The sequence below is a fragment of the Hyperoodon ampullatus genome (genome assembly GCF_949752795.1).
Source record: "Hyperoodon ampullatus genome assembly, chromosome: 3".
Classification (NCBI taxonomy): Eukaryota; Metazoa; Chordata; class Mammalia; order Artiodactyla; family Ziphiidae; genus Hyperoodon; species Hyperoodon ampullatus.
In genome coordinates, this window is record NC_136916.1 from 12,567,094 (window position 1) to 12,592,141 (window position 25,048).

Consider the following 25,048-nt stretch of genomic DNA (forward strand, 5'->3'; position numbering starts at 1 on the left):
TTGTTTTAATTCGGAAGAGTCCCACCTCTTTTGCAGTGCAGATAATTTGAAAGACACAAAACAATCTCAAGTCAGAGGCTTCCAAGAAACCAACTTGGAACAGAATGACCTTAAGTGGAAATGTCAAGACGGAAAATTCTCAGAGGGTTTTCGCCCTCTTCTCCCCGTTGCAGTAGGAGCCAGGAGCTGCTCTACTGCTCAAAGCACTGACGAGAACAAAAAAGCAAAGAGAGAGAAAGCAGAAAGGAGAGCTTAGCTGCCTGTCAAGGAGGTGAATGTGAAGGATCTGGAAAGTGTGGACCCTAGAGGCGAGTTTATTTTCATCTCAGATCAGCTCTGAGCTGCCGGCTCTACTGCCCAAGCACAGCCCAGAGCCATAGAGGGGTTTTCGTATTAGGTTCTAAGAGCAAGAAGTGGATGGTTTGAGTAGGAGAGGCCAGCAGGGAGGCCAGAGAATCACAGCCTGTTGAGTGTCAACTGGCAGGGGTACCTCCTCACATCACAGCGCAGTTTACCGATAAGGAAGCTGACGTACACCCCGGGCGCAGCTGGTAAATGCTGATGTGGCATGAGAACCGAGGTCCAGCTGAATCCAAAGGCCCGCATGAGGAGGGAGGAGCTTTATCCTCTGTATAGAGGAAGAATCAAAGTTGCTATATATATATATATATACACATTATATTATTATAATAGATTATGGTATGGTCTATAGGTATATCATTATAATGTATGTTATAATTAATATATAGTGTATATTAATACCTGTGTATATTACACATAAATATCGACGCATATATATGTATGGAAAAAGCCTGAGAAGTTATACATCAAAGTGTTAACACTAAGAAGAAACACTTGCGGGTTTCTGGGCCCTTTAAGTGCAGTCCTTGGTTTATCTAAGTCCCACACTAGTATTCTTACTTAAAACCCCAAAGTTAGAAAAGATAAGAAATTGAACTTGCACCATTCTAAAGGACTTTATTTACGAACTGGGGAAGGAGTGCTTTGTTTAATCTGTTAGAATTCTCTATGTTCTAAAAAAAACCAGAGCATCTTCTAAGCAATGTGTTATTAAGTATTATTATCGTAGACCTAGTAAAATTGAATATTATTTCTTTGTACATGTTCTGATTGCCTTGGAGGGAGAGGCACATCCAATTTTTGCATTTACTTTTCTTGTCTTGGGTCTACATTTACTCTTATTTTTTGGAGAAAATAATTTAATAGAAAAGGCTAAAAAAAGACTAACAGTTTTGGTTTTTTTTTTTTTTTTTGCGGTACGCGGGCCTCTCACTGTTGTGGCCTCTCCCGTTGCGGAGCACAGGCTCCGGACGCACAGGCTCAGCGGCCATGGCTCACGGGCCCAGCTGCTCCGCCAGTTTTGGTTTTTAATCCTGCCTTGGCTACCAATGTCCAGTATCAGTTAGCAAGTCAATTTTGATCCATTTGTTTCCCATTTGTGAAATGGGAGGTGATACCTGCCTAGCCAACAGAGTTATGAGGAGGATACCTGTTGTAGTGGATGTGAAATGCCGTGAGTTCCTTGAAGAAAGACATGCATATAAATTCTAGTTATCATTATGAGGAAATACACAAGTCCTTGCGACCATGTGGTTTACATTCCATGAAATGCACTGCTGAGAACATCCCAATTTGGTAATTGAGCTTCTTCCAGTAAAACACGAGGTCTTTTTTGGCATGTTTACACCCCTGAGTGTCCTCAACCCGTTAACTGGTCTGTCTGGACGTTAACTGGTCTGTCTGGACGGCCTGAGTATAGAGGATGAGGGTGGGTGGGGCTTGGTGAGGACCACAGAAAGTGGGAGGCTGCACCCCGCTCTTGTATAAGAAGGCGTTCTCTGGCTCGGGTGGCATCCTGAAGACCTTGGTTGTTTCACTGTAGTTTGTCCCCAAGGATATCACATCAGTCTTTCTGTAAACACCTTAAGATTTGAGGAGAGTGAGACTTCTGATGAACCGGGTGTATACATTTTTCCCAGCTCCTTAGGACCCCAGCAAAACACCAGGCTAACTGAGGACAACACAGAGCAGGGCTAGTGTACATTTGGGAGGACGGACATGAACACTGCAAAAGCAGATCACGGGTTATATAAAATAAACGTCTGAAATTTTCTTTTTAAAGATCCTCTAAGAACTAGCTTTCCTAGAACGCCATGCCACTCAAGTTCTAGGTGATTTACCTTTTAAATTTGAAATTTCATCTAATACGACTGCTCCCTCTAGTGGTGTAAAAAACTTGCGACAGCAAGTATCAAACTAGATTTGGAAAACCGAATTTGGAGAAACAATTAGAAAATTTCAATTCAGCAATGGAAAAAACTTGCAAAAAGCTTGAAATAAGCAAACTGAATAAACAGTAAGGAAACGCTCTAGTTTGTTCTTTCTCATAGTCCAATTATATAAATCGCTGTATAGTTAATAGTCATAATCCCTCTCTAGGACTGTTGTAGAATGAAATCTAAGAATATGATAGGAAAGGGAAGGTTTAATAAACAGCTAGTTTAACTTATATTTATGACAAAATGGAAATCAGAAAAAGGAATCTCTTCAAGTTCCAGAAGCCTCATCTCTCCAGGTCAGAACATGTTTAATGTTGAATTCCTGCCCCCACCTCACCCCCCCAACCCCAGACCAACTACATTCAAGGGCTGAGTGTCTTTTCAGGTTCTGTAAAAACCTGCAATGACTTAATGGCACACTGCTGTAGTTATCAGGTTGACATGCAGTACGCTGATAAATCCACTTGAGAGTTGCTAAAGAAACTAGCCTGTCGAGGTATGTGTGCCTGTGTGTCTGTGTGCCCAGGCACATGCATGTGCTTTCAGTGCAATTGGAGTTGTTTTGAGAAGATTTTTCAGTTTTCTTTCTTACCCAACATGGATGAGCTATGCAACTATCACACCCACATCCTCTCACCCCCACCAATAGGTGAACGTAACTATTGGTTGCTGACAGTTCTGAAACAGAGCTGTCATTCAAAAGTGGCAGCTCTGCAGGGCTGCACTGCCCCAGTGTGCCGCTTTCCTGGTTGTCACTCACTGGGAAAGCACCTGCTCTTCTCCGTGACTGTCATGCAGCATGGGCATGCAGCAGAAGCCCACTCCAGCCGCAGCATCAAATTGAGATGTCCAAGTAGTGTATGTGGAGCCTGCAGGATTGAGACGCCAATATGGCAGAAGGGAGACTGCTGGGAAAGCACCTGCGGTGCTCCAAACGGTGCTTCTCAGCCTTTATTGTGTTATTGTGTGTATGGGTCACCTGCAGCTCTTGTTAAGATACAGATTCTGGGCTGGGGCTGGAGATTCTGCATTTTCAAAAAGCTCCCAGGTGATGCTGAGGCTCCTGGTCCTTGGACCACATTTTGAGTAGCAAGGCTCTGGAGTACACCTGTTTTCAGAAACGATTCTTTCATGACTCAGTTTGGGATTCTGAAACCTGGGAACAGTCATACTGCACATCTTGGCTCACAAGAGAAATAGCATGTAAGCCACCACTTGAAGTCCTAGCTTTCACTACACGATAGAAAAACTCTCAATTGGCAAGTTACTTTATAAATTTAAATTTCCAGAGTGACTATGAATCACACACAGGCTGTCTTAGGCTATAATGTGGCTTTTAATAGCTTTAACTAGTTAGCCACCTTTTAATGATCTCCATCCTTCTTAACTTCGGTTTGTTAATGCAGTTTGTTTTAAAGAAGTCTCATGGTTTAAGTGAGCCAAAGCTAGTGGTGTGGGCAGATGGTAGAAGGAACACCACCACAAAACCTGCCACTCAGAGTGTAACAGATGACCGTAGCCGCCCAGAACTATCCCTTTGTTCATTTTGCTAATGAGTGTCCTCATTGCTGTGAGAATCTGAATAGTTAATTACTTGCAGTTCCTGCAGCTGACAGATGGTGGGGACAGAGCTAAAGGTTAACCTCTCAGGAACAGGGGCTGTCGGTGGATTTGTAGAGAAAAAAACCCCTCGAGTTGGACGTGTTCCTTGTTTCCTGCTTTTCTACCAGAGTTTTAGAAAACCCACTTAGGGGTTAGCTACTACCACTAGTAAATTTTACACTTCATCTGATTAATTCAAATAGTTCTCGTTTAGTTTATAATAATGGGTGCTCACGTAATCCACAGTGGATGTTCATTTTCTGCCACTGTTAGGAAATGTATGCTTAAGCCTATTAAGGCAGATGTTGTTTGTCTTTAAGAAAGCTTTTTTAGTCTATAAATACATTCTGTGATGTTCTCAAGTTGAACCATGTGGGACAAGAAATTAATGACTGGGATTCTTTATTAAGAAAACAGTGTTGTTTATTAGCTATTAGATTTGTTAGTTAGGAATGAATTGGGGTTAAATGGAATGGTGACTCAAAATCATGAAGATTCATAATTGGGCTTAGTGCAAAATTTAACATTATTTTAAATATTAACTCTGATATAACTAACTTCATTAGTAAGTCACTTGTTGTTTTTCAAGGATTTATTCATGTACTGTAAAACATTGTACCCACTTATTTTTCTTTTGAACCATTATGACCACAAGGAAAACATTTTTAATAATTTACTTTCAGATATCTCTAAAGTTAAATAAAAGTATAGTTTCAAAGGGACACCAGTTATATTGGGAGGAATGGTTTTGTTTTTGAGAGGAGAATTTATTATTGTGTATTTGTAATCATGGCATTGCTACAAAAAGAATCGCTTATAATTCATCTGAAGATTAATTTAAAGTTCAGAAGTATTTCTAGTGTCTATAAATTTTGAAGGAAGGCATGTAGACGCTTCTCTCTTTTAGTGTAACAATACAATGACTTTCAAGCATGCTCTTTAGTATTTTGAGATTGCATAATCAGTTTAATATTTTATCAACATGAAGTATAAAGTTCTGCACCAGCTTCTCCAATTCTTTACATCTTAATTCAAAAAAAAAAGTACGGCAATGAAATCTAGACAGCCATAAGCAAGCATATTCAGATGTTTTCAAAAGCTTTGAAACAAACAAGAAGAAGAAGAAGAAAAGAAGACTAGCTGTCCCCATAAGCTTCTACTGCGTAAGAAAAAGCTTCTCCCGTAATGGACATGGCAGGATTTAAACAAAAGACGCACATAATAAAAATGTAAATGAGTTTGCTTTACTAAAACTATAACTTTAAAGTCTTTTGTTGTAAGTTATCCTGAAACCTTCTTACAAGGTAATCACTGTTTGCATAGAGATTTAAACCGAAGTCCTCAATAGCATTAAACGCCTGCACAGTCCCAGTGTGACAGGCATGCAAAGCCACGTTAATGTTCAGAATATGAATTGCCTCTGGGTGGCTCCTTCACCAAGCAGAAAACCAACTGTGTGGTTATCCGTGTGCCTGATGGACTCCATGCGGCTCCCAGCCTGAAAACGTCACCACTTTGACATGTGATGTGCTCCTCATGACACTGGCAGCACTGACACTGGGGAATGCCACAAAGGCAACAAGCCTCCCTCCTTAGCCGTGCGCTTTGCCCCGCCCCACCCCCCGCGCGGCTGCCCTCCCCCCCATCCCCCCACCCCCCGGCTGCTGCCCATCCGCGGTCTCCCCAGCCTGCCTGGTTACGGGGCGGACAGCACTTCAGACACACACAGAGGGAAGTGTGGGTGGAGGGGCCCCAGCTGCCTCCATAATGAATTGACCTGAATGATGAGGGCACACAAACAGTATGATATGCATTATTCCTGTCAATAAACTGTCCCCATGTGCTGTGGTCTTTGTACAGAATGTACTGCAGCCTTTCTCCCAGCAAGCTCTATTTAGTCTCCTTCCTTTTTACTATTCATATTATAAGTGTGTAATAGAATTCAGAAAATTATATGATAGCTCTTCTGTATCTGTATTGTCTTGTGTTGCATACTTAAATCCTTGGCTCCCTGCTTAGAAATATGGAATTCTCCATCTTTTAGGACTCTTTTATCAAAGACGGCAGCCCTCTAAGAACAGCTCTGGAAAAGGAAAATTTGGAGTACAAAGTGGAAAATGAGAGCCTGCTTCAAGTCATTTCAGAACTCAAAGAAGAAATCCAACTCAATCTAAAAGAAAATTCAGTATTAGGTAACATTTTAAAGTCATTTTTGAGAAAACTCTGTACATTGGGCACTTTATAAAATTCATAGCCATGCTTGTCTTTTCCAAACATATGTTTGTTTGGTTACTTACATTTAAAACATCAGTTTGTTAGCCACTTTTGATTTTCATTCTTTTCTTGAGACAGAAATTGGTCATACTCCCCTAGCCATGCCTCTTTAACTCAGGGTGGTTGTTTTTTAAGCCAAGCATTGGCCTCTGAAAAAAATGTGCTAATCAGTATTCTATATCACTTAGAAATATTATAAACAAATAGAAACTTGTGCTGATTTCTGTTTCATGTGCTTAATCAATTATCTCAAATTTATAACATTTTAATATTTAAGCATAATATTGGGGTGTGCTTTGTGGAGAAACAGAGTTGGCCCTTCAGAAAAATATGCTACTACTTACTACATTATCTTCAATTTTTGGTACAAATTTCCATTTGTAGACTTTAAACCCTCTTTTTTATATCTATAACCATTGGTAAATATTGCATTTAAATCACCAAGTTAGATTGCTTTAAAGTCTTTACATGTACTGCTATCTTTGTATTTATGTTAGTCACACAATGATGCCCTTAATCTGCAGTATGAAAAGCTGTGAGTAGGCAATTCAAAATTTACAGCAAAACATTGATAAAATCAGATATAGGACAATATTCCTTGAATGTAAAATTATACCACGCCAGTGTAGTTTCGTTTCTCTTCTGATGTGGTATAGTAATGCTTTTTCAGGTTTCGGTAGTTCTTACTGAGTCATAAAGTACCACCTGCTAAAGCCGTTTGTATTGGCTGTGACTAACAGCAAAAATGTCTCTTGCTAGTATCGATGAAAAGCTTTCAACCCTCAGCCACACTTGGATCTTGAACTTAGTTCTTAATCCCTATCTGACCAGCCATCTGAACAGCAGGAATAAGGCTGTGAATGTCAAGGGCAGTTGTGAAGGTCACAGTCCTGCTAGGGCTTGCGTCCACCATGCCTGCCAGCAGTGTACAGCCTGCCCTGAAGCAGGCAGATTGAATACAGGGCCATAAGCTTGTAATTTCATGGTTGGCCTCTCTCTCCTTTTGTTTACAGAAGATGAAATTATAAGTCTGAAAGAGATGGCAGAAAAGGATCATAAAACCATTCAAAAGGTACTGTAACTTTTTTACATTGATGAATGACTCTTTTCAGTGGAAATACCAGCATAATTGGTGAAATAACCCTGTGTCCCCCTTGCCTTATGATGTAGAGAAAAGTCAGTTTCTGTATTTAATCTCGCCCGTTACTCAGGATTATTTCTTTAGTAATGAAAAAGGATTCCCATCTTGAAAACAAATTCATGTTTTCTTTTATTTGGGATAACTGAGTATCTACCTTATTGACTGTAAGAACTGAAAAAGCATATGACACAGGGAGTCCGAAGATGTGCTTGTGGAAAAATGATATTATTAAAAATGATCAGCCTTATTTTCAAATCAGATGCTGGTTTATGTTCATTTTTCTGTATATGAATGAACTTGGTTTGTATATCCAGGAAATCTGTATTTAGAGCAGGAAATTCTTTTGATATCATGAAGATCAAGATTTCCTGGGGCATCTAATGCCGCACGACCGCGGCAGTTCCTGCCCTCCACACCCACGTCAGGGGCTCCTGCTTTGTGCTTTCTTAGCTCTCAAAACCCTTTTCTGTGATGGTCAGTCTGCCTCGCCGAAGACCCCACAATCCAGAGACAGTACTATCTTTCCGTCTCTGATCTCTTCCCAGCGCTCAGCACGGTGCCGGCGCACTTAAAAATAAAAATACTCTCTGAGTGACTCAGAGAATGAGAATGTACTTAGAGTTCATAAAATTCATAGACGAAACGTGGATTTACAGCCTCGATTATTCCAAATAAACATAAAGGTTTTCCGCGAACTGAATCGAGTGTTAATTTTTAAATAAAAATTAATTAAAATTAGATAAGATTAAAAATTCAGTTCCTCAGTCACACTAGCCTCATATCCAGAGCTCAGGTGACTTAGATTCAGATTTCAACCTGATTTTGAAGCTCTGGGTATTCTTAGGTTTTAGATAAAATTACTTCCAAGAACTATTTTGTAAACAAATGTATACCATGATCGGTCAGAGTTGGGAGATGTCTTCTGTAATCACTGAATCCATCACGGGTTTTCACAACATGATGTCATTTTCTTGTGCTTCATCCTATTTTCAGTGATGAGGGTGCAAATGCCATTCTTACAGAGATAACAAGAGTCTACAGAACTGACAAGTTTAACTTTCTTGGCATCAAATTCTAAGGTTAAAAAAGGAATCTCAGCTTTCTAGTTTCGCTTAATAACCTGCAAGTTTATTAAGTTTATGTAAATGTTTCTTAAACTACTCAGTCAGTACTGTCGCTGGGAAAGATGAGTCAGATGAGCCTTCTCTTCTCTGGGGGCAGTTCAAGGAAATTAAAGCAGAAACTCTCACCGTTAAGCCATTAGTTAGAAAGAAACATCCCCCCTGAGTGGCTGGTTATATACCCTCTGTGGGTTTAAGTATTTCGATTAAATGCTGCCTCAGCTTTCTAGAGCCGCAGTGCCCCGTGGTAGCCACCAGCCATGGGTGGCTGCTGAACACCAACTGAGAAACTGAATTTTAAGTTGTTTAATTTTAATTTTTAAATTTCAGTATAAAAATACTGATATTTGTTTCAGTTACTGAAAAACTTTTATGTATATTTTGAATAACTTGAATATGTGAATCTACCTTTTTATTTGTAAATTTTATGAAATCTAAATGCAGATCAAGTATCTCCCATGAAATTTTAGCCCCCAAATTGAGATGTGCTCTAAGCGAAAAATACACGCTGGGTTTCAAAGACTTAGGTACCGTAAGAAATGTGAAATATCTCACTAATGATTTTTAATGTGGATTATTACCCATTTAAATGATACTATTTTGAATAGCTATTGGGATAAATAAAATATATTATTAAAATTAATTTCACCTGTTTCTTTTACCTTTTTAACAGGCTGTAAGTTCAACTATAAACTGTAAAGTTTAAAATTATATATATGACTCACATTGTATATATATATTTTTTAAATTTTATTTATTTATTTATTTATTTATATTTGGCTGTGTTGGGTCTTCGTTTCTGCGTGAGGGCTTTCTCTATTTGCGGCGAGCAGGGGCCACTCTTCATCGCGGTGCGCGGGCCTCTCACTGTCGTGGCCTCTCTTGTTGCGGAGCACAGGCTCCGGATGCGCAAGCTCAGTAGTTGTGGTGCACGGGCCTAGTCGCTCCGCGGCATGTGGGATCTTCCCAGACCAGGGCTCGAACCCGTGTCCCCTGCATTGGCAGGCAGATTCTCAACCACTGCGCCACCAGGGAGGCCCACATTATATTTTTATTCAACAGCCCTGTTCTAGACAAACATAGCAAATCCGTAGTTTGTTTGATCATCTTTTTTTATCCTGTCTCTTTTCTTTTCCTTTTTTCTTTATATTCACTGGGCCTCTACCCAGATGTTGAGTGTACGTATAATTTGGTATTGATCAGGAAAAATGTAGAACCCTGGGTTCCTGTTCCATTTCTGACACTATGGCCACTTGGGCTGGTTCCTCATCCTCCTTCCTGAGTCTCCCAGGCTTACTGTGTGGACAGAGTGAGATAATGTACGTCAAAGTGCTTTGTCAGTTGGAAAGCAGGTCAGGAGTTGTTGAGCAAAATGAGAGCCGATATTTACCGGTTTGTTTCCAGTGTCCTCCACTAAATCAGTCAATTCAGCAATGTTCATCAGATGCCTTTTAGTGCCAGGCACTGCTGAGATACAAAAGTGTTATATACACACATCTCACACACACACATATACACACACGCAGCCTTTCTGTGGAGGAGATCAAGTCTGGAGGGAGAAACAAAAACCATAGGGCAGTGTGATAGGGACTGTAATAGAAGTACGTACATGGAGAAGAGATGCCTGGCTTTACCTGGAAGGTTCTAGAAAAAGGCTTCACAAATTCTTCCACACCTATCTCACACTCCTTCACTTGAAGTGGTTTTTCCAGGTGGGTAGGAGGGCGGAAGAGCTGCATACAGCGTGTGAATGCATAAAGTGTAAGCTACGCCCGTGGAACTCTGTGATTTGGTATGGCTAGAGCAGGAGGTGGGATCTGGTGAGACCACGTGGTGAGAATTTGTGCTGGGGCAGGAAGAGAGGGGAGTCTGGGGTGTGAGGGAGGAGTAAACAGAACCGGAAGAGAGGAAAGGGGCAGCTCAGCAGCCTCTGGATAAGCCACATGTTCCCCTTTTCAGTCCAGGATGCAATTAAAAACAAGTTGAAAATGGGATGGAATTTGGGTACGCTGACCTCTTGCCGTCTCCATGGGCTAAATGCTGTCAATTATGGGATTCAGTAGCTTTTATGTTTAAATTTTAATAATCAAATGATAGCTGAATCTGTGTTCCAGCTGTGGCTGAATACATGAATTTATAAATTTGTAAATATGAATTTCCTTCTGAGAGGGGACAGTCGTCAGGGATGATAGCCCAGGTGTGATCAGTGTCAGGAAGCAGGGCAGCGTCGCTTGCCGTGGGGGCAGGTGGTCGCACAGCCAGCCTGGACTGTAAAGGATCGGGGAAGGCTGGAGGAGGGGCACCGAGGTGACTCCTGGAAGCACGGTCGGCGTTAGCAGGAAAGGGGGAGGGGGAGGTGGACGAGCCAGAACGAGAGAAGGGAGAGGGTACATGACGTGCTCTGGCCGGAAGGAGGTGTGGGAACAGGGGTGGTGAGAAGCAGGGCACATCGTGGAGGAGTGTTATTCCTGCCAAGGGGTTTGAGTTGCCTTCTGAGCGGATGGGGAGCTTTGAACGTTGGGGCAGGATCGAATTCGTGTTTCAGAAAAAAGATGAACGGGAGGGAGGAAAATCCAGAGCCAGAGAGGCCAGTTAAAAGATTTCTTGTATAAACTAGGATTTCTTGTATAAAGTCCTGAAACAGAAAGAGGGCGGTGACACGGGGATGAAGGGGATGGATGAATTCAAGAGATGGTTAGGCAGTAAAAGCTGTGGTCTTTAAGAAGGTTGAAGGCGGGAGAGATTAAGCAGAGAGAAGTGAAGACTGACATTCAAATGAAAATGACAACAGAGGTAGAGCAGGGGGAAAGCAGGAGAGAGAGTGGCTATCACAGAAGCCAGGTAAGAGTTTCAAAGAGAAAGGACTCGTTCAGCGTGCCCAGTGCTGCCCAGAGGCCAGGTGTGCAAAAGGCTAAAAAGGGAGGATTGGACAATTAGTTTTGGCAAGTAAAATGACCCTGGTAATTAATGAGGGTCATTTACTGGAACGTGGAAGCAGTTGAGAATGGGGGGTGAATGCAGACGTGGAGACAGTGGGCATGTGCAACTTTCTAGAAGTTTGGCTGCGGATGGCCAGGGAGTGGTCGGGGAATAGTTGGAGGGGCACATGGGGTTGAGGAAGGAATTTTTTAAAAGATGAAACTAGAGTATTTTCAAATGACGTCGATGGAGGGGGTAAAAGTACAACAGAGAGAAGAGATAATTGCTGAGAGACATCTACGGAGGCAGGAAGGGTTGGGGCCAGTGGCCTTGGTGTTCGCCAGTAATTGATGCCCATTGGAAACAATGACACTTCTTTTCAGACCAACGTATAAGACTAAAGACAAAATCTTTTCCTTTCCTTCCACTTTTCATTCCTTTACTTTTCTAAACCTGCTGTTCAGCCTTTCACATCTTCAACTACACCACCACCTCCCCTTCTGAGGCTGTCATGTAACCAGTACCCACTGTCCCCCAGCCCTGCTCAGGGATTGAGCTGTGCCATTGGAGACAAGCTGATCCTTGCCTTTAGGTGCTATGCCCTCCCTCTACCCATCCTTTCCCTTGGATCTAATTAGCATCCTTAAAAAAAAAACAAAAACTTATTGATGGATTGATTGAAGTACAGTTGGTTTACAATGCTATATTAGTTTCAGGTGTATAGCAAAGTGATGCAGTTATGTATATACATATATATATTATTTTTCATGTTCTTTTCCATTATGGTTTATCACAGGATATTGAATATAGTTCGCTTTGCTCTACAGTAGGACCTTGTTGTTTATCTATTTTATAGGCAGTCATTTGTATCTGTAATTAGCACCCTTTCTAACCACCCACTGCCGCTCTTTCCATCATTACTACTTTCCCCAACTCCATACTCCATTCCTCCTCACTGTTCCCTAATTCACAGAGAACATAGCGGACTCCTGGATTTTTTTTTCTCCTCTCCACTCTCTTGCTCACCCTGTCACTTAGCTTACCTAGCCTCACCTTTACTCCTTCTCATCAGAAGAGGGGACATTCTTCTTTGCCTTGACCCATCCTTCCACCCATTTGCCTGACACCGTCTCTTCCTCCTTCTTTTTTTTTTTTGACTTTCTTTTTAATTGGGGTATAATTGTTTTACAATGTTGTGTTAGTTTCTGCTGTACAGCGAAGTAGAGTTCCCTGTGCTATACAGCAGGTTCTCATTAGTTACCTGTTTTATACATATGAGTGTATATATGTCAATCCCAATCTCCCCATTCATCCCACCCCACCTTTCCCCCACTTGGTGTCCATACGTTTGTTCTCTACTTCTCTATTTCTGCCTTGCAAACTGGTTCATCTGTACCATTTTTCTAGATTCCCCATATATGCATTAACATACAATATTTGTTTTTCTCTTTCTTACTTCACTCTGTATGGCAGTCTCTAAGTCCATCCACATCTTTACAAATGACCCAGTTTCATTCCTTTTTATGGCTGAGTAATATTCCATTGTATATATGTACCACATCTTCTTTATCCATTTGTCTGTGGATGGACAGGTTGCTTTCATAACCTAGCTATTGTAAATAGTGCTGCAATGAACACTGGGGTGCAGGTGTCTTTTTGAATTACGGTTTTCTCTGGGTATATGCCCAGTAGTGGGATGGCTGGGTCATATGGTAATTCTATTTTTTGTTTTTTAAGGAACCTCCATACTGTCTCCATAGTGGCTGTATCAATTTACATTCCCACCAGCAGTGAAAGAGGGTTCCCTTTTCCACACCCTCTACAGCATTTATTGTTTGTAGATTTTCTGATAATGCCCATTCTAACTAGTGTGAGGTGATACCTCATTGTAGTTTTGATTTGCATTTCTCTAATAGTTAGTGATGTTGAGTAGCTTTTCATGTGCCTCTTGTCCATCTATATGTCTTTTTTTTTTTTTTTTTTTTTTTGTGGTACACGGGCCTCTCACTGTTGTGGCCTCTCCCGTTGTGGAGCACAGGCTCCGGATGCGCAGGCTCAGCAGCCATGGCTCACGGGCCCAGCCGCTCCACGGCATATGGGATCCTCCCAGACCGGGGCACGAACCCGTATCCCCTGCATCGGCAGGCGGACTCTCAACCACTGCGCCACCAGGGAGGCCCTATATGTCTTTTTTGAAGAAATGTCTATTTAGGTCTTCTGCCCATTTTTTGATTGAGTTGTTTGTTTTTTTGATAGTGAACTGCATGATCTGTTTGTATATTTTGGAGATTAATCCTTTGTCCATTGATTCATTTGCAAATATTTTCTCCCATTCTGAGGGTTGTCTTTTCGTCTTGTTTATGGCTTCCTTTGCTGTGCAAAAGCTTTTAAGTTTCATTAGATCCCACTTGTTTATTTTTGGTTTTATTTCCATTACTCTAGGAGATGGATCAAAAAAGATCTTGCTGTGATTTATGTCAAAGAGTGTTCTTCCTATGTTTTCCTCTAAGAGTTTTATAGTGTCTAGTCTTACATTTAGGTCTTTAATCCATTTTGAGTTTATTTTTGTGTATGGTGTTAGGGAGTGTTCTAATTTCATTCTTTACATGTAGCTGTCCAATTTTCCCAGCACCACTTATTGAAGAGACTGTCTTTTCTCCATTGTATATCCTTGCCTCCTTTGTCATAGATTAGTTGACCATAGGTGCATGGGTTTATCTCTGGGCTTTCTGTCCTGTTCCATTGTTCTATATTTCTGTTTTTATGCCAGTGCCATCTTGTCTTGATTACTGTAGCTTTGTAGTATAGTCTGAAGTCAGGGAGTCTGATTCCTTCAGCTCCATTTTTTTTTCTCAAGATTGCTTTGGCTATTTGGGGTCTTCTCTGTCTCCATACAAATTTTAAGATTTTTTGTTCTAGTTCTGTGAAAAATGCCATTGGTAATTTGATAGGGATTGCATTAAATCTGTAGATTGCTTTGGGTAGTAGAGTCATTTTCACAAGCTTCCTTCTTCTTCGGGGACCTTTCTTCATCAGCCTCTCTCTCTCTCCCCCTCTCTCTCACATGCCTTTAAGCATTTCCCTCTGGCCTTCAGACATAGCCAAGCCATCATTCTGGGTGGTGTCCCTTGACCCTGATCACCCCTGAAGTAATTACCATTCACTCTTCTTCAGATATCAATTAAAAGAAACCTGTATCTACTAGCCCCTGCTTCACACCCCTGTTGCTAGTTTTTCCCTGTTCGTAAGGTCACCATGAGGTTCATCTTGCCCTCAATCCTTTTCAGTCTCATTCCTTCTTGAATCTTCTACTCTTTGTGGCAGGACTATGCTCCATGTCAGAGATGCCCTCTGCAGCAATGCTTGCTTCTGATGTTTTGCTCACTTCCTCACACCTTCCTAAGCAATATCTGTCAATGGTTCCTCCTCCTCCATCTTTCACTTGAATGCTGTTCTTGGGAATTTCTCTTTATCCTTGGTCTTTGTTTTCTCTCTGGCTGACTTCAAACTCTCCCATAACTGGCACATCTGGTTACAGATGACTTCCGAACCTTCCTCCCGCTTCATGTTTTCCCTGAACACCACATCTGTAATATTAACTCTGTCCTCATCCTCAATTTCCATGTTACATGCACTGGGAAGACTTCTTTGACAGTCCCCTTCTGGCCCCTATGGTAATTAGGGGCTTCCTCTGTGCCCCCGCATACCTGGGACTATTTGCTCCCTGGAGGTCAAGAACTGTGTCTATCCTTTATTACCTTTATATTAGCTCTCAAAAATATTTGCTAAAAAAAAAAAATGCTTTACATGTTCATCAAATTCAGTGTCAAATATTGAACTCATTACTCCTCAAATCTGGACTTGGCTGTGTTCCCCACTTAAATGAATGACATTGGCATCTATCCCAGAGAACCAAGTGACAAATCTAGGGTCCTTCTCCACTTTCTCCTTTTTTTTTTCTTCTGACCACGCCGCATGGCACGGCTTATGGGATCTTAGTTCCCCAACCGGGGATTGAACTCTGGCCCTCGGCAGTGAAAGCGTGGAGTCCAGGGAATTCCCATCTACTCTCTCCTTCTTACCTTATATCTAGTTGGTCATTAGGTCTGTAGACATTCCTTCCAAAATTTACCCCCATCCCCTTTCTCTGCAACAACACTGTCACAGACTTAGTTGAGGCCCCATCATTTCCATAGATTCGTACTTCATTTTCTTGTCTCCACTCTCATCCCCCTCAAATCTAGCTTCCACACCCCTGCTGTGGTTATTAATACCCTAATCTTACGTGCAAAAACCTTCAGTGGCTTCCCATTGCCTTCAGCATAAAATCAGGCTGCCTCAAAATGTTCTGGGTGATTTTTATGTGCCGGGAGCAGCTAAGCACTTTCACATTTGCTGTCTCAAATTCTTTTCAGAAGAACTCTTCAAAGTAGGTTTTATTATCCTAATTTTATAGATGAGAAAATGAAGACCTGAAGCATAGAATTAAATTACCCACACAGCTAGTAAGCAGCAGAGCTCTGATTTGAACCAACCCCTATTCTGCACTTTACACCAGTCTGCCCTCCGCTCCTAATTGAGGTGAACAAGCCCCCTCATGATATCACCCTGAATCTCTGTCTCCCTTCATTTCCTGCCGTTCCTGTCTCTATGCACCCTGGGTCCACAAACACCAAACTTTTTCCAGTTCCTCCATTACTCCAGGCTTCTCTGTGGTTACTTTGCTATTTTTATTGCCATTTTCTCTTCCTCCAACCTGTTGAACTTCTGCAGATCCTTCAAGACCCTTGTCAAATGGCCCTTCTGTGCCATTAACACCGGGTATAGCAGAACTTGTTATAATTACGGTTGCCAGGTTATGTGGATTTTTATGCTTTTCGACTACCTGAAGATTTGACTTATTAACCTTTTTTCTTATGTATTACAGTCAGTTTGTTCACGTTGCTCTCCTAGCATACTGTAGGTGCTCCAGGGAAGGGATCTGTTTAACTTCGTTTCCCTACCTCCACAGCCGAACAAAATGTCTGGCATCTGAAGGGTGTTCCATACATGTTTATTAAATTAATGAATATATGAATTAATTGAATTGAATGGATGTCAAAACCAAAGGTTGAATTTTGTCAGTGTATATACTACATGCAAATTGCAAATGATCATTTAAAATACTGAGGCGGGGCTTCCCTGGTGGCGCAGTGGTTGAGAATCCGCCTGCCAATGCAGAGGACACAGGTTCGAGCCCTGGTCCAGGAAGATCCCACATGCTGCGGAGCAACTAAGCCCATGCGCCACAACTACTGAGCCTGTGCTCTAGAGCCCACGAGCCACAACTACTGAGCCTGCGTGCTGCAACTACTGAAGCCCGTGCGCCCTGTGCTCTGCAACAAGAGAAGCCACCACAGTGAGAAGCCCACGCACTGCAACGAAGAGTAGCCCCCGCTCACCACAACTAGAGAAAGCACACACGCAGCAATGAAGACCCAATGCAGCCAAAAATAAAGTAAAATAAATTTATAAAAAATAAAAATAAAAAAATAAAATACTGCAGCAAGTCAAGTTAGTATAAAGGCCCTGCAGTATATGCTTTGATGGCTATTTTCAATTGTTATGAATATGGCTTGATATGCATATAAATATAGCACCAAAACCTAAAATAAGAGAAATGGTTCATATAATGAGTAAAGCAAAATTGCTCTTTTTGATAGAGTAGGACTTGCTTTATTATGCATTGAGTCACATTTTTTGGAGGGTGGGGTGAGAAAGGTTGTAAATAAATTGGCATTTTTGTGTATGTTTTGCTTGCTTATATAATAAAAATAATTATATAGTAGCATATCATTATTACATGGTAATCTATGGACATTAAATTTTTGCTTTGATCATATTGGGATCCATTTTTCTCACATTTAGAATCAAAATGTTTCACTAGATTTCACTGAGGAGGAATCTTGAGTGTTTTCTTACCTTTAATCAAAATGTAATATTCCTCTCTTTCAGCTAATCAGTGGCAGAGACAAATTAATATGTGAGCTTGATTTTGAAAAATCATTAGTGCAAGAAATGGTAAGGGAATTTATATTATTTCTTAATAAATTTGAATCCAGGAACTTAATCATGAAAGTTTTATAAACTTTATTTGTAACTGTTTACTGTGAACTCTTCATTTTACCTTTATCCATAATCTAAATGCATGCATAGTTCTAAACATTTTTTAATGATTGTTTTGGAGAAAACAATTTGAGTAGTTCTTTAATAAATATACTTACTATGTAGAAGAGTCTTATACAAGAAAGAGTATTACAATTTAAAGCAGTGTACAAAATTTTTGTATTTTATTATAGGGATTAAAAAAAAACAAATATGAGAGCCCAGTATTTTGAAGGATTTACTATTTTTAGTTACAAATTGCCATAAGTGACAACAAAAAAGAGCCCAGCCAGATATTTTGGCATTCTGTGTTAGTCTCATAAGAAAACACTGCCTTTTTATGTTCTTTTAAGCGAACTTTCCAGACGGCTGGTCTTTTATCAGTTGACTACCCGCCCCCCCCCAGGCTCCCCGACTTCACCCCCCGTCCAGCTCATGGTGTCGTACTTTGGCTTTCAACTGATCACCACTACTATGTCTTTGTTACAGTAAACTGACTGTGTTTATTATAATCAAAAATAAAACACAGCTTGACTTGCGTTCTAAATGTGCTTGAAAAGAATATGATACTGTTTAGAAGAGAAAAGGTTGTTCATAGGAAATCAACACCACTTCAGATATTGAAACATTCCCTTTTTTACAGCTTGTCACACTTTGTGCCAAGTCATGACTGTTTCCCTAACTCTGTTTTGTTACTCTCAGCACCATGTGTTTTGGGTGCCTTGTCATAGAAATTAATGCAAAACAATGCTCTGGGACTACAATAAAGCCTTCTATGAAACCAACTTGGGAATGCAGGCCAGGAAAAAAATTATGGTTAGCTATCCACAGAAACCATGTGTTAACAAATGTATTATTTTGAAGTCTTTACTTTTAAATCCCTGGTGTATAAAAGTCATCTCCATGAACTGAGTATCCGTGGTCGATTTCTGCCCCACCCCCTTCCTCTTCTGTCATTCCCCCCAGTCCAGGAGTTGCTTCTGAAAACAAACAACTAAATGTGCACATTGTCATTAAAATACAAAGTGTTTTTATGGAGTGGGAAGCAGATGTTAAACTGTCAGTTTGTTAGCAGTATTAGAGAAGAAATTAAACTACTCCATCAGTGAGTTCGTGCCTATGCTAGGAAGGGACTCCACAGTTTGTGAATTACTTTGCCGCTTTATTTGAACTGTAAGCGGTTAACTGGTGCTATTATATTGCCCACGGGGAACCAATCATGTTTTACTTTGCTGTTTAGAAGTTGAGCACCACGCTTGTTGCCAAGCAGCAAGATCTTGTGTCACAAACCTCACGACAGCACAAGAGCCTTCAGCGTGTTCAGAGCTGGTCTGGAGCCTCATATTTTCAGTAGAAGGAGTGTACTTAAGGTTCTTCTTAGGACTGGGTTTCCATGGCATAATTTTGGGCCCAACAAGATCACTATTTGGCACCCCCCTTCCCCCCACCAAGGGATTCTGTTATTCACTTGCAAGGGAGGCTGGCTTTGTGGCTGTTAGGGCTTTCTTTGTTGCTACAGTGCTTTTTTCCAGAAATGGAGATTTGTGATTGTGGCCAGATGGAGGAGTGGAAGAAGGTGGGGTTGACCAGAGTCACTTTGTAAAAATTAAAAGACGTGCTCCCTGAAGGGTTTTTGTTCCATGCTTGTCTATTACTGTGTTCAATACAGTTTATTTTCTGGCCTATTAAGAGCCTAGTTTAAAAAGTCAAAGAGGTTGTAGTAAAAAGGCAGGATCAGTAAGTATAGGTAAGCAATAAAGTATGGAACGATGTACCCTTAGTTAGTTTTAGGAGAGGCATATGAAATAATTTTGAATCTTTCTGTGATTCCTATGCTTGGTGGCTTTCATTTATCTTTTTTTTTTTTTTTTTTTTGGTCAAATTGAGATATAATTGCCATATAACATCATATTAGTTTCAGGTATACAGCAGAGTGATTGATTTGATACATGCATATATTGCAAAATCATCACCACAATATGTCTAGTTAGTTAATACCCATCATCATGTGAAGTTACACAGTTTTTCTTTTTCCTTTTCGTTGTGCAACACAGCTTGCGGCAGTGAAAGCGTGGATTCCTAACCACTGGACTTCCAGGGAATGCCCGCCATAATTTTTTTCCTATCATGGGAACTTTTAAGATTTAGTCTCTTAGCAGCTTTCAAATATACAATACAGTGTTGTTAACTACTGTCACTGTGCTGTACATTACGTCCCCAGGACTTACTTATCTTTTTTTTTTTTTTTTTGCGTTATGTGGGCCTCTCACTGTTGTGGCCTCTCCCCTTGCGGAGCACAGGCTCCGGACGCACAGGCCCAGCGGCCATGGCCCACGGGCCCAGCCGCTCCGCGGCACGTGGGATCCTCCCAGACCGGGGCACGAACCCGCGCCCCCTGCACCGGCAGACGGACTCTCAACCACTGCGCCACCAGGGAAGCCCAGGACTTACTTATCTTATAAGTGGAAGTTTGTACCTTTTGACCACCTTCACCCATTTTGGTCCCACCTCTACCCCCTGCCTCAGGCAACCACCAATCTGTTCTCTGTATCCATGAGTTTTTTGTTATTGTTCTTGTTATTGTTGTTGTTTTTTAAGATTCCACATATATGAGATCATACAGTATTTGTTTTTGTCTGTCTGACTTATTTCACTTAGCATAATGCCCTCCAGATCCATCCATGTTGTCTCAAATGGCAAGATTGCCTTCTTTTTTATGGCTGGATCATATTCCATTGTATAAATATACCACATCTTCTTTATCCATTCATCCATTGATGGACTTTTAGGTTGCTTTCATGTCTTGGCTATTGTAAATAACGCTTCAACAAACATGGGATGCATGTATCTTTTCAAGATAGTGTTTTGATTCCTTTGGATAAATACCCAAAAGTGGAATCATATGGTAGTTCCATTTTTAATTTTTTGAGAAACCTGTGTATTGTTTTACTTACCGGCTGCACCAATTTACATTCCCACCAACAAGTGCACAAGGGTTCCTTTTTCTCCACATCCTTGACAACACTTGTTACCTCTTGTCTTTTCAGTGATAACCCTTTCTAACAAGTGGGAGGTGATCTCTCATTGTGGTTTTGATTTGTATTTTCCCGGGGATTAGTGATGTTGAGCACCTTTTCATGTACCTGTTGGCCATTTGAACATCTTCTTTGGAAAAATGTCTACTCAGATCATCTGCCCATTTTTTAATTGGATTATTTGGGTTTTTGCTATTGAGTTGTATGAGATCATTATGTATTTTGGATATTACCCCCTTACACATATATGATTTCCATATATTTTCTCCCATTCTGTAGGTTGCCTTTTCATTTTGTTGATTATTTCTTTTGCTGTGCAGAAGTTTTTTAGTTTGATGCAGTCCCAAATTGTTTATTTTTTATTTTGTTACTTGTGCTTTAGGTGTCATATCCAAAACAAAAAAATAATTGTCAAGACCCATGTCAAGAAACTTTTCCCTATGTTTTCGTCTAGTTTTATGGTTTCCTGTCTTGCATTTAAGTCCCTCATCCATTCTGGGTTAATTTTATGAGTGGTGTAAGATAGGGGTCTAGTTTCATTCTTTTATATGTGACTGTTCGATTTTCCCAGCACCATTTATTGAAGAGACTATCTTTTCTCCATTGAGTATCCTTGGCTGCCATTTCAAATATTAGTTGACCATATTCTTGATTCTGTTCCATTGGTCTATGTCTCTGTTTTTAATGCTAGTACCATACTGTTTTGACTCTATAGGTTTATAACATAGTTTGAAATCAGGAAGTATGATTCCTCCAGCTTATTCTTCTTTCTCAGGATTGCTCTGGTTTTTTGGGGACTTTGTGGCTCCATATAATTTTTAGGATTGTTTTTTCTACTTCTGTAAAAAGTGCCGCTGGAATCTTGATAGGGATTATATTGACGCTATAGATGGCTTTGAGTAGTATGGACATTTTAACAATATTAATTCTCCCAATCCATGAACATGAAGTTTCTTTCCATTTACTTGTATGTTCTTTGATTTCTTTCATCAGTGTCTTGTAGTTTTCAGTGTAGAGATTATTCACCCCCCTGGTTACATTTATCCCTAAATATTTTATTGCTTTTAGTGATATTGTAAATGGGATCATTTTCTTTTTACTCTCACAGATAATTCATTGTTAGTGTATAGAAATGCTACTGGTTTTTATATGTAGATTTTGTAACCTGAACTTTCATTGATCGTGAAGCTAACAAAAAAGAGGGTCCTTATCAGAAAACTACCATAATTGAACTCTTACCCTTAACTAATTTTCTATCTACTTCATCCCAGTGCACCTTATTTCTAGGAACAATCCAGACTTGAGATAGAAAGGAGTTACAAAGGTTGTTCTAGCCTCTCATTCTGAGGGCACAGCACTGAGTTATCTTTGCAGTGGGCTTTGATCCCATTACTGGTTTCCTTGTTGCCTGAGTTCCCTCTGAGCCATGCTTCAAGTCTGTCCAGTTCTATTACATGTAACATGCCAGCATTTGGCCATTCAGCTAGAAAACTGATATTTTGGTAACCCAGACATTTACTCTAATAAAATACATGTCTGAATTTCTGTGCCTAGGAACCATCACACATTTCCAGTGGGAATAGATAAATCCATGACCCAAGGGGAGGGTCTTTAGTGGTTATCCTATGTCCCACCATGGTATGTTGGCTGTGGGGTCAGATAACTTGTCTCTTTAGTTCCTGGGTCTTCCAATCAAGATAGACTTATTCAAGGAGCCTCAACTGCACCTAGACCCGATTTAAGTAATGAGATCCTGACTTTAAGCAGATGCCGTTATAAAATGAGATTTTTTGAGGCCTTGGATGAGGATGAATGTATTTTGCATGTGGGAAAAATGTAAAACGTTGGAGCCAGGGGGCAGATAGATGTAGAAAAAGCACTTGAGAAAGTCCAATATACATTTATGATAAAAAGCTCTCAGCAAACTGGGAATAAAAGGAAACCTTCTAAAGCTTGTAATGGGCACCTACAAAACATAACCATTAGTACATTTGATAGTGAAAGCCTAAATGTTTTAAGTCTAAGATCAGAAAATGCGACAAGACTCTCTATTCTTATCACTTCCACTAGACATTGTTTTTTAGGTCCTAGCGAGTATAATATGTAAGAAAAAGAAATAAATGGCATCCAGATTAGAAAGGAAAAAGTAGAACTGTTTTTATTCCCAGATAACCATGATCATTTATATAGGAAATTCTAAGGAATCTGCAAAAAAACTACTAGAATTAATAAGTGAATTTAGCAAGGTTACAAAGATCAAAATAATGCATTTCTATGTACTAACAATGAACAATCAAAAATTGAAATTTTAAAAAACTCCAGTTGCGATAACATAAAAATATGAAATGGTTATGGATAAATTTGACAGAATATGTACAAAACCATACAAAACACTGCTGAGAGAAACCGAAGACTTAACTAGATGGAGAAACATACCGTGTTCGTGGTTCAGAAGATGCATGTTATTAATCTGTCAGTTATCTTTAAATTGATTTATAGATACAACACAATCCCAATCAAAATCCCAGCAGGCTTTTTTTTTTTTAATCAACAAGCTCCTCTACAATGTATATGGAAATTCATGGACCTTGAATAGTTAAAACAATTTTGAAAAAGAACAAGCTGGAGAAAGCACTCACACAACCTGAATTCAGCACTTACTTTAAAAGCACAGTAGTCAAGATAAAGTGATATTGGCATATGGATAAACATATAGATTGATGGAATGGAATAGAATATAAAGCCAAGAAGTAGACCCTTTGGGTCATATATGATGAACTGATTTCTGACAAAGGTGCCAAGGCAGTTCAAGCAGGAAAGGATGATCCTTTCAACAAGTGATGCTGGAATAATTGGATAGCTATAGGCAAAAAATGATCCTCAACCCTTGCCTCATACCTCATATAAAAATTTACTTGAGATGACTCATAAATCTAAATGTAATCGCTAAACCCACAAATTAATAGAATAAAGCACAAGAAAGGATTTTAGTGACATCAGGTTTGGCAGAGATTTCTTTAAATAGTGTAAACTGCATTTCATCAAAATTAAAAACTTTTGCTCTTCAGAATGTTAAAAGAAAACTGAAAAGGCAAGCTACAGAGTTGGAAAAAAAATATTTGCAAAACATACCTAACAAAAGATTTGCATCTAGAATACATAAAGTGGTCTTACAATTCAATAACACTGTCAACAGCCCAATTTTTTAAATGGGCAAACAATCTGAACAGACACATCACTAAAGAAGACGTATGGCTGGCGAACTATGACATGAACAGATGCTCAGCATCATTAATCTTTGGGGAAATACAAATTCAGTGAGATATTATCACTCACTCTATACTCACTAAAATGACTAAAATGTCAAAATCTGACCACATCAAGTGTTGTCAAAAGTGAGGAACACCTAGAACTCTCATTTACTGCTGGTGAGAATGTAAAATATCCCACCACTTTAGAAAATACTTAAATTTAAATACTTTTTAAAATTTATATCTATACTTATCATGTGATCTGGCTATTCCACTCCTAAGTATTTATCTGAGATAAGTAAAAATGTATATTCACACAAAGACTTGTATGTAAATGTTCGTAGGAGAAATAACCCTGATGTCTATTAATAGGTAAATGGGTAAATAAGTTGTACCTTATCTACCCAGTGGAATACTACTCAGAGATAAAAAGAAATGGATCATTCTTATACACAGCAACAAGGATGAATCTCAGAAATATTATGTTGAGTGAAAGGAGCCAGGCAAAATAAAGAATACCTTTGTACGGTTCAACTTACTTTAAATTCTCGTAAATGCAAACTAATGTATAGTGACAGAAAGCAGATCAATGGTTGCCTCGTGATGAGGCAGGATTGGCTTACAAAGAGGCATAAGGAAACTTTTGGGAGTCATGGGGATGTTCATTATCTTGACTGTAGTGATGATTTCACAAGTCATAGAGTTGACAAAGTATGAGTACCCCCAAAATATAAATATGCCCTAAAATCAATTTAATAAAAGACATACTATCGACTAGAAACATAGGCAAAGAGTTGAAAAGTGGGAATTCAGATGAGGAACCTACAAAAATATATCCAACTTCATTAACAATAAGTGAAACAGAGTAAACCCATGAAGAAATAGTATTGCTCACACCAGATTGATTGTTTAAAAACAAAAATAAAAGGCTTACAGTACTAAGTGTTGGCAAAGTTGTGAAGCAATGGGAACTTTCATAACTTTCAAAAGGTAGTAGAACTAATTTTGACAATTGTTTGGCAAATTTTCTACTAATGTTTAAGATGAGGATACCTTAGAATGACTCACAAAAGAGAGACATTTTCAAGAACGTCGGGGCAGCATTGTTGGTAATAGCCCCAAATTGGAAACAATTCAAATGTCCATCTAAAATAGAGTAAATTAAATTAGTTGTGGAATAACTTACAGTGACATATAACAATATGGATGAATCTCATAAACAATATTAGGCTCAAGCTGCAAAATTCAAAAGAATGCATAA

General features: G+C 39.8%; 1 protein-coding gene across 1 annotated transcript in view; it reads left to right on the plus strand.

The window, feature by feature from the left end:
- The window catches only part of LOC307049470 (uncharacterized protein C10orf67, mitochondrial), a gene marked incomplete at its 5' end in the record, with an annotated part of 113,038 nt that overhangs the window by 39,441 nt on the left and 48,549 nt on the right, over positions 1–25,048 (plus strand). Inside the window, 3 exons of the mRNA XM_079699049.1 lie at positions 5,947–6,094; positions 7,190–7,248; positions 17,855–17,989. Of these exons, the coding sequence (XP_079555175.1) occupies positions 5,947–6,094; positions 7,190–7,248; positions 17,855–17,989 (342 nt within the window). The remainder of the gene's footprint in view (positions 1–5,946; positions 6,095–7,189; positions 7,249–17,854; positions 17,990–25,048) is intronic.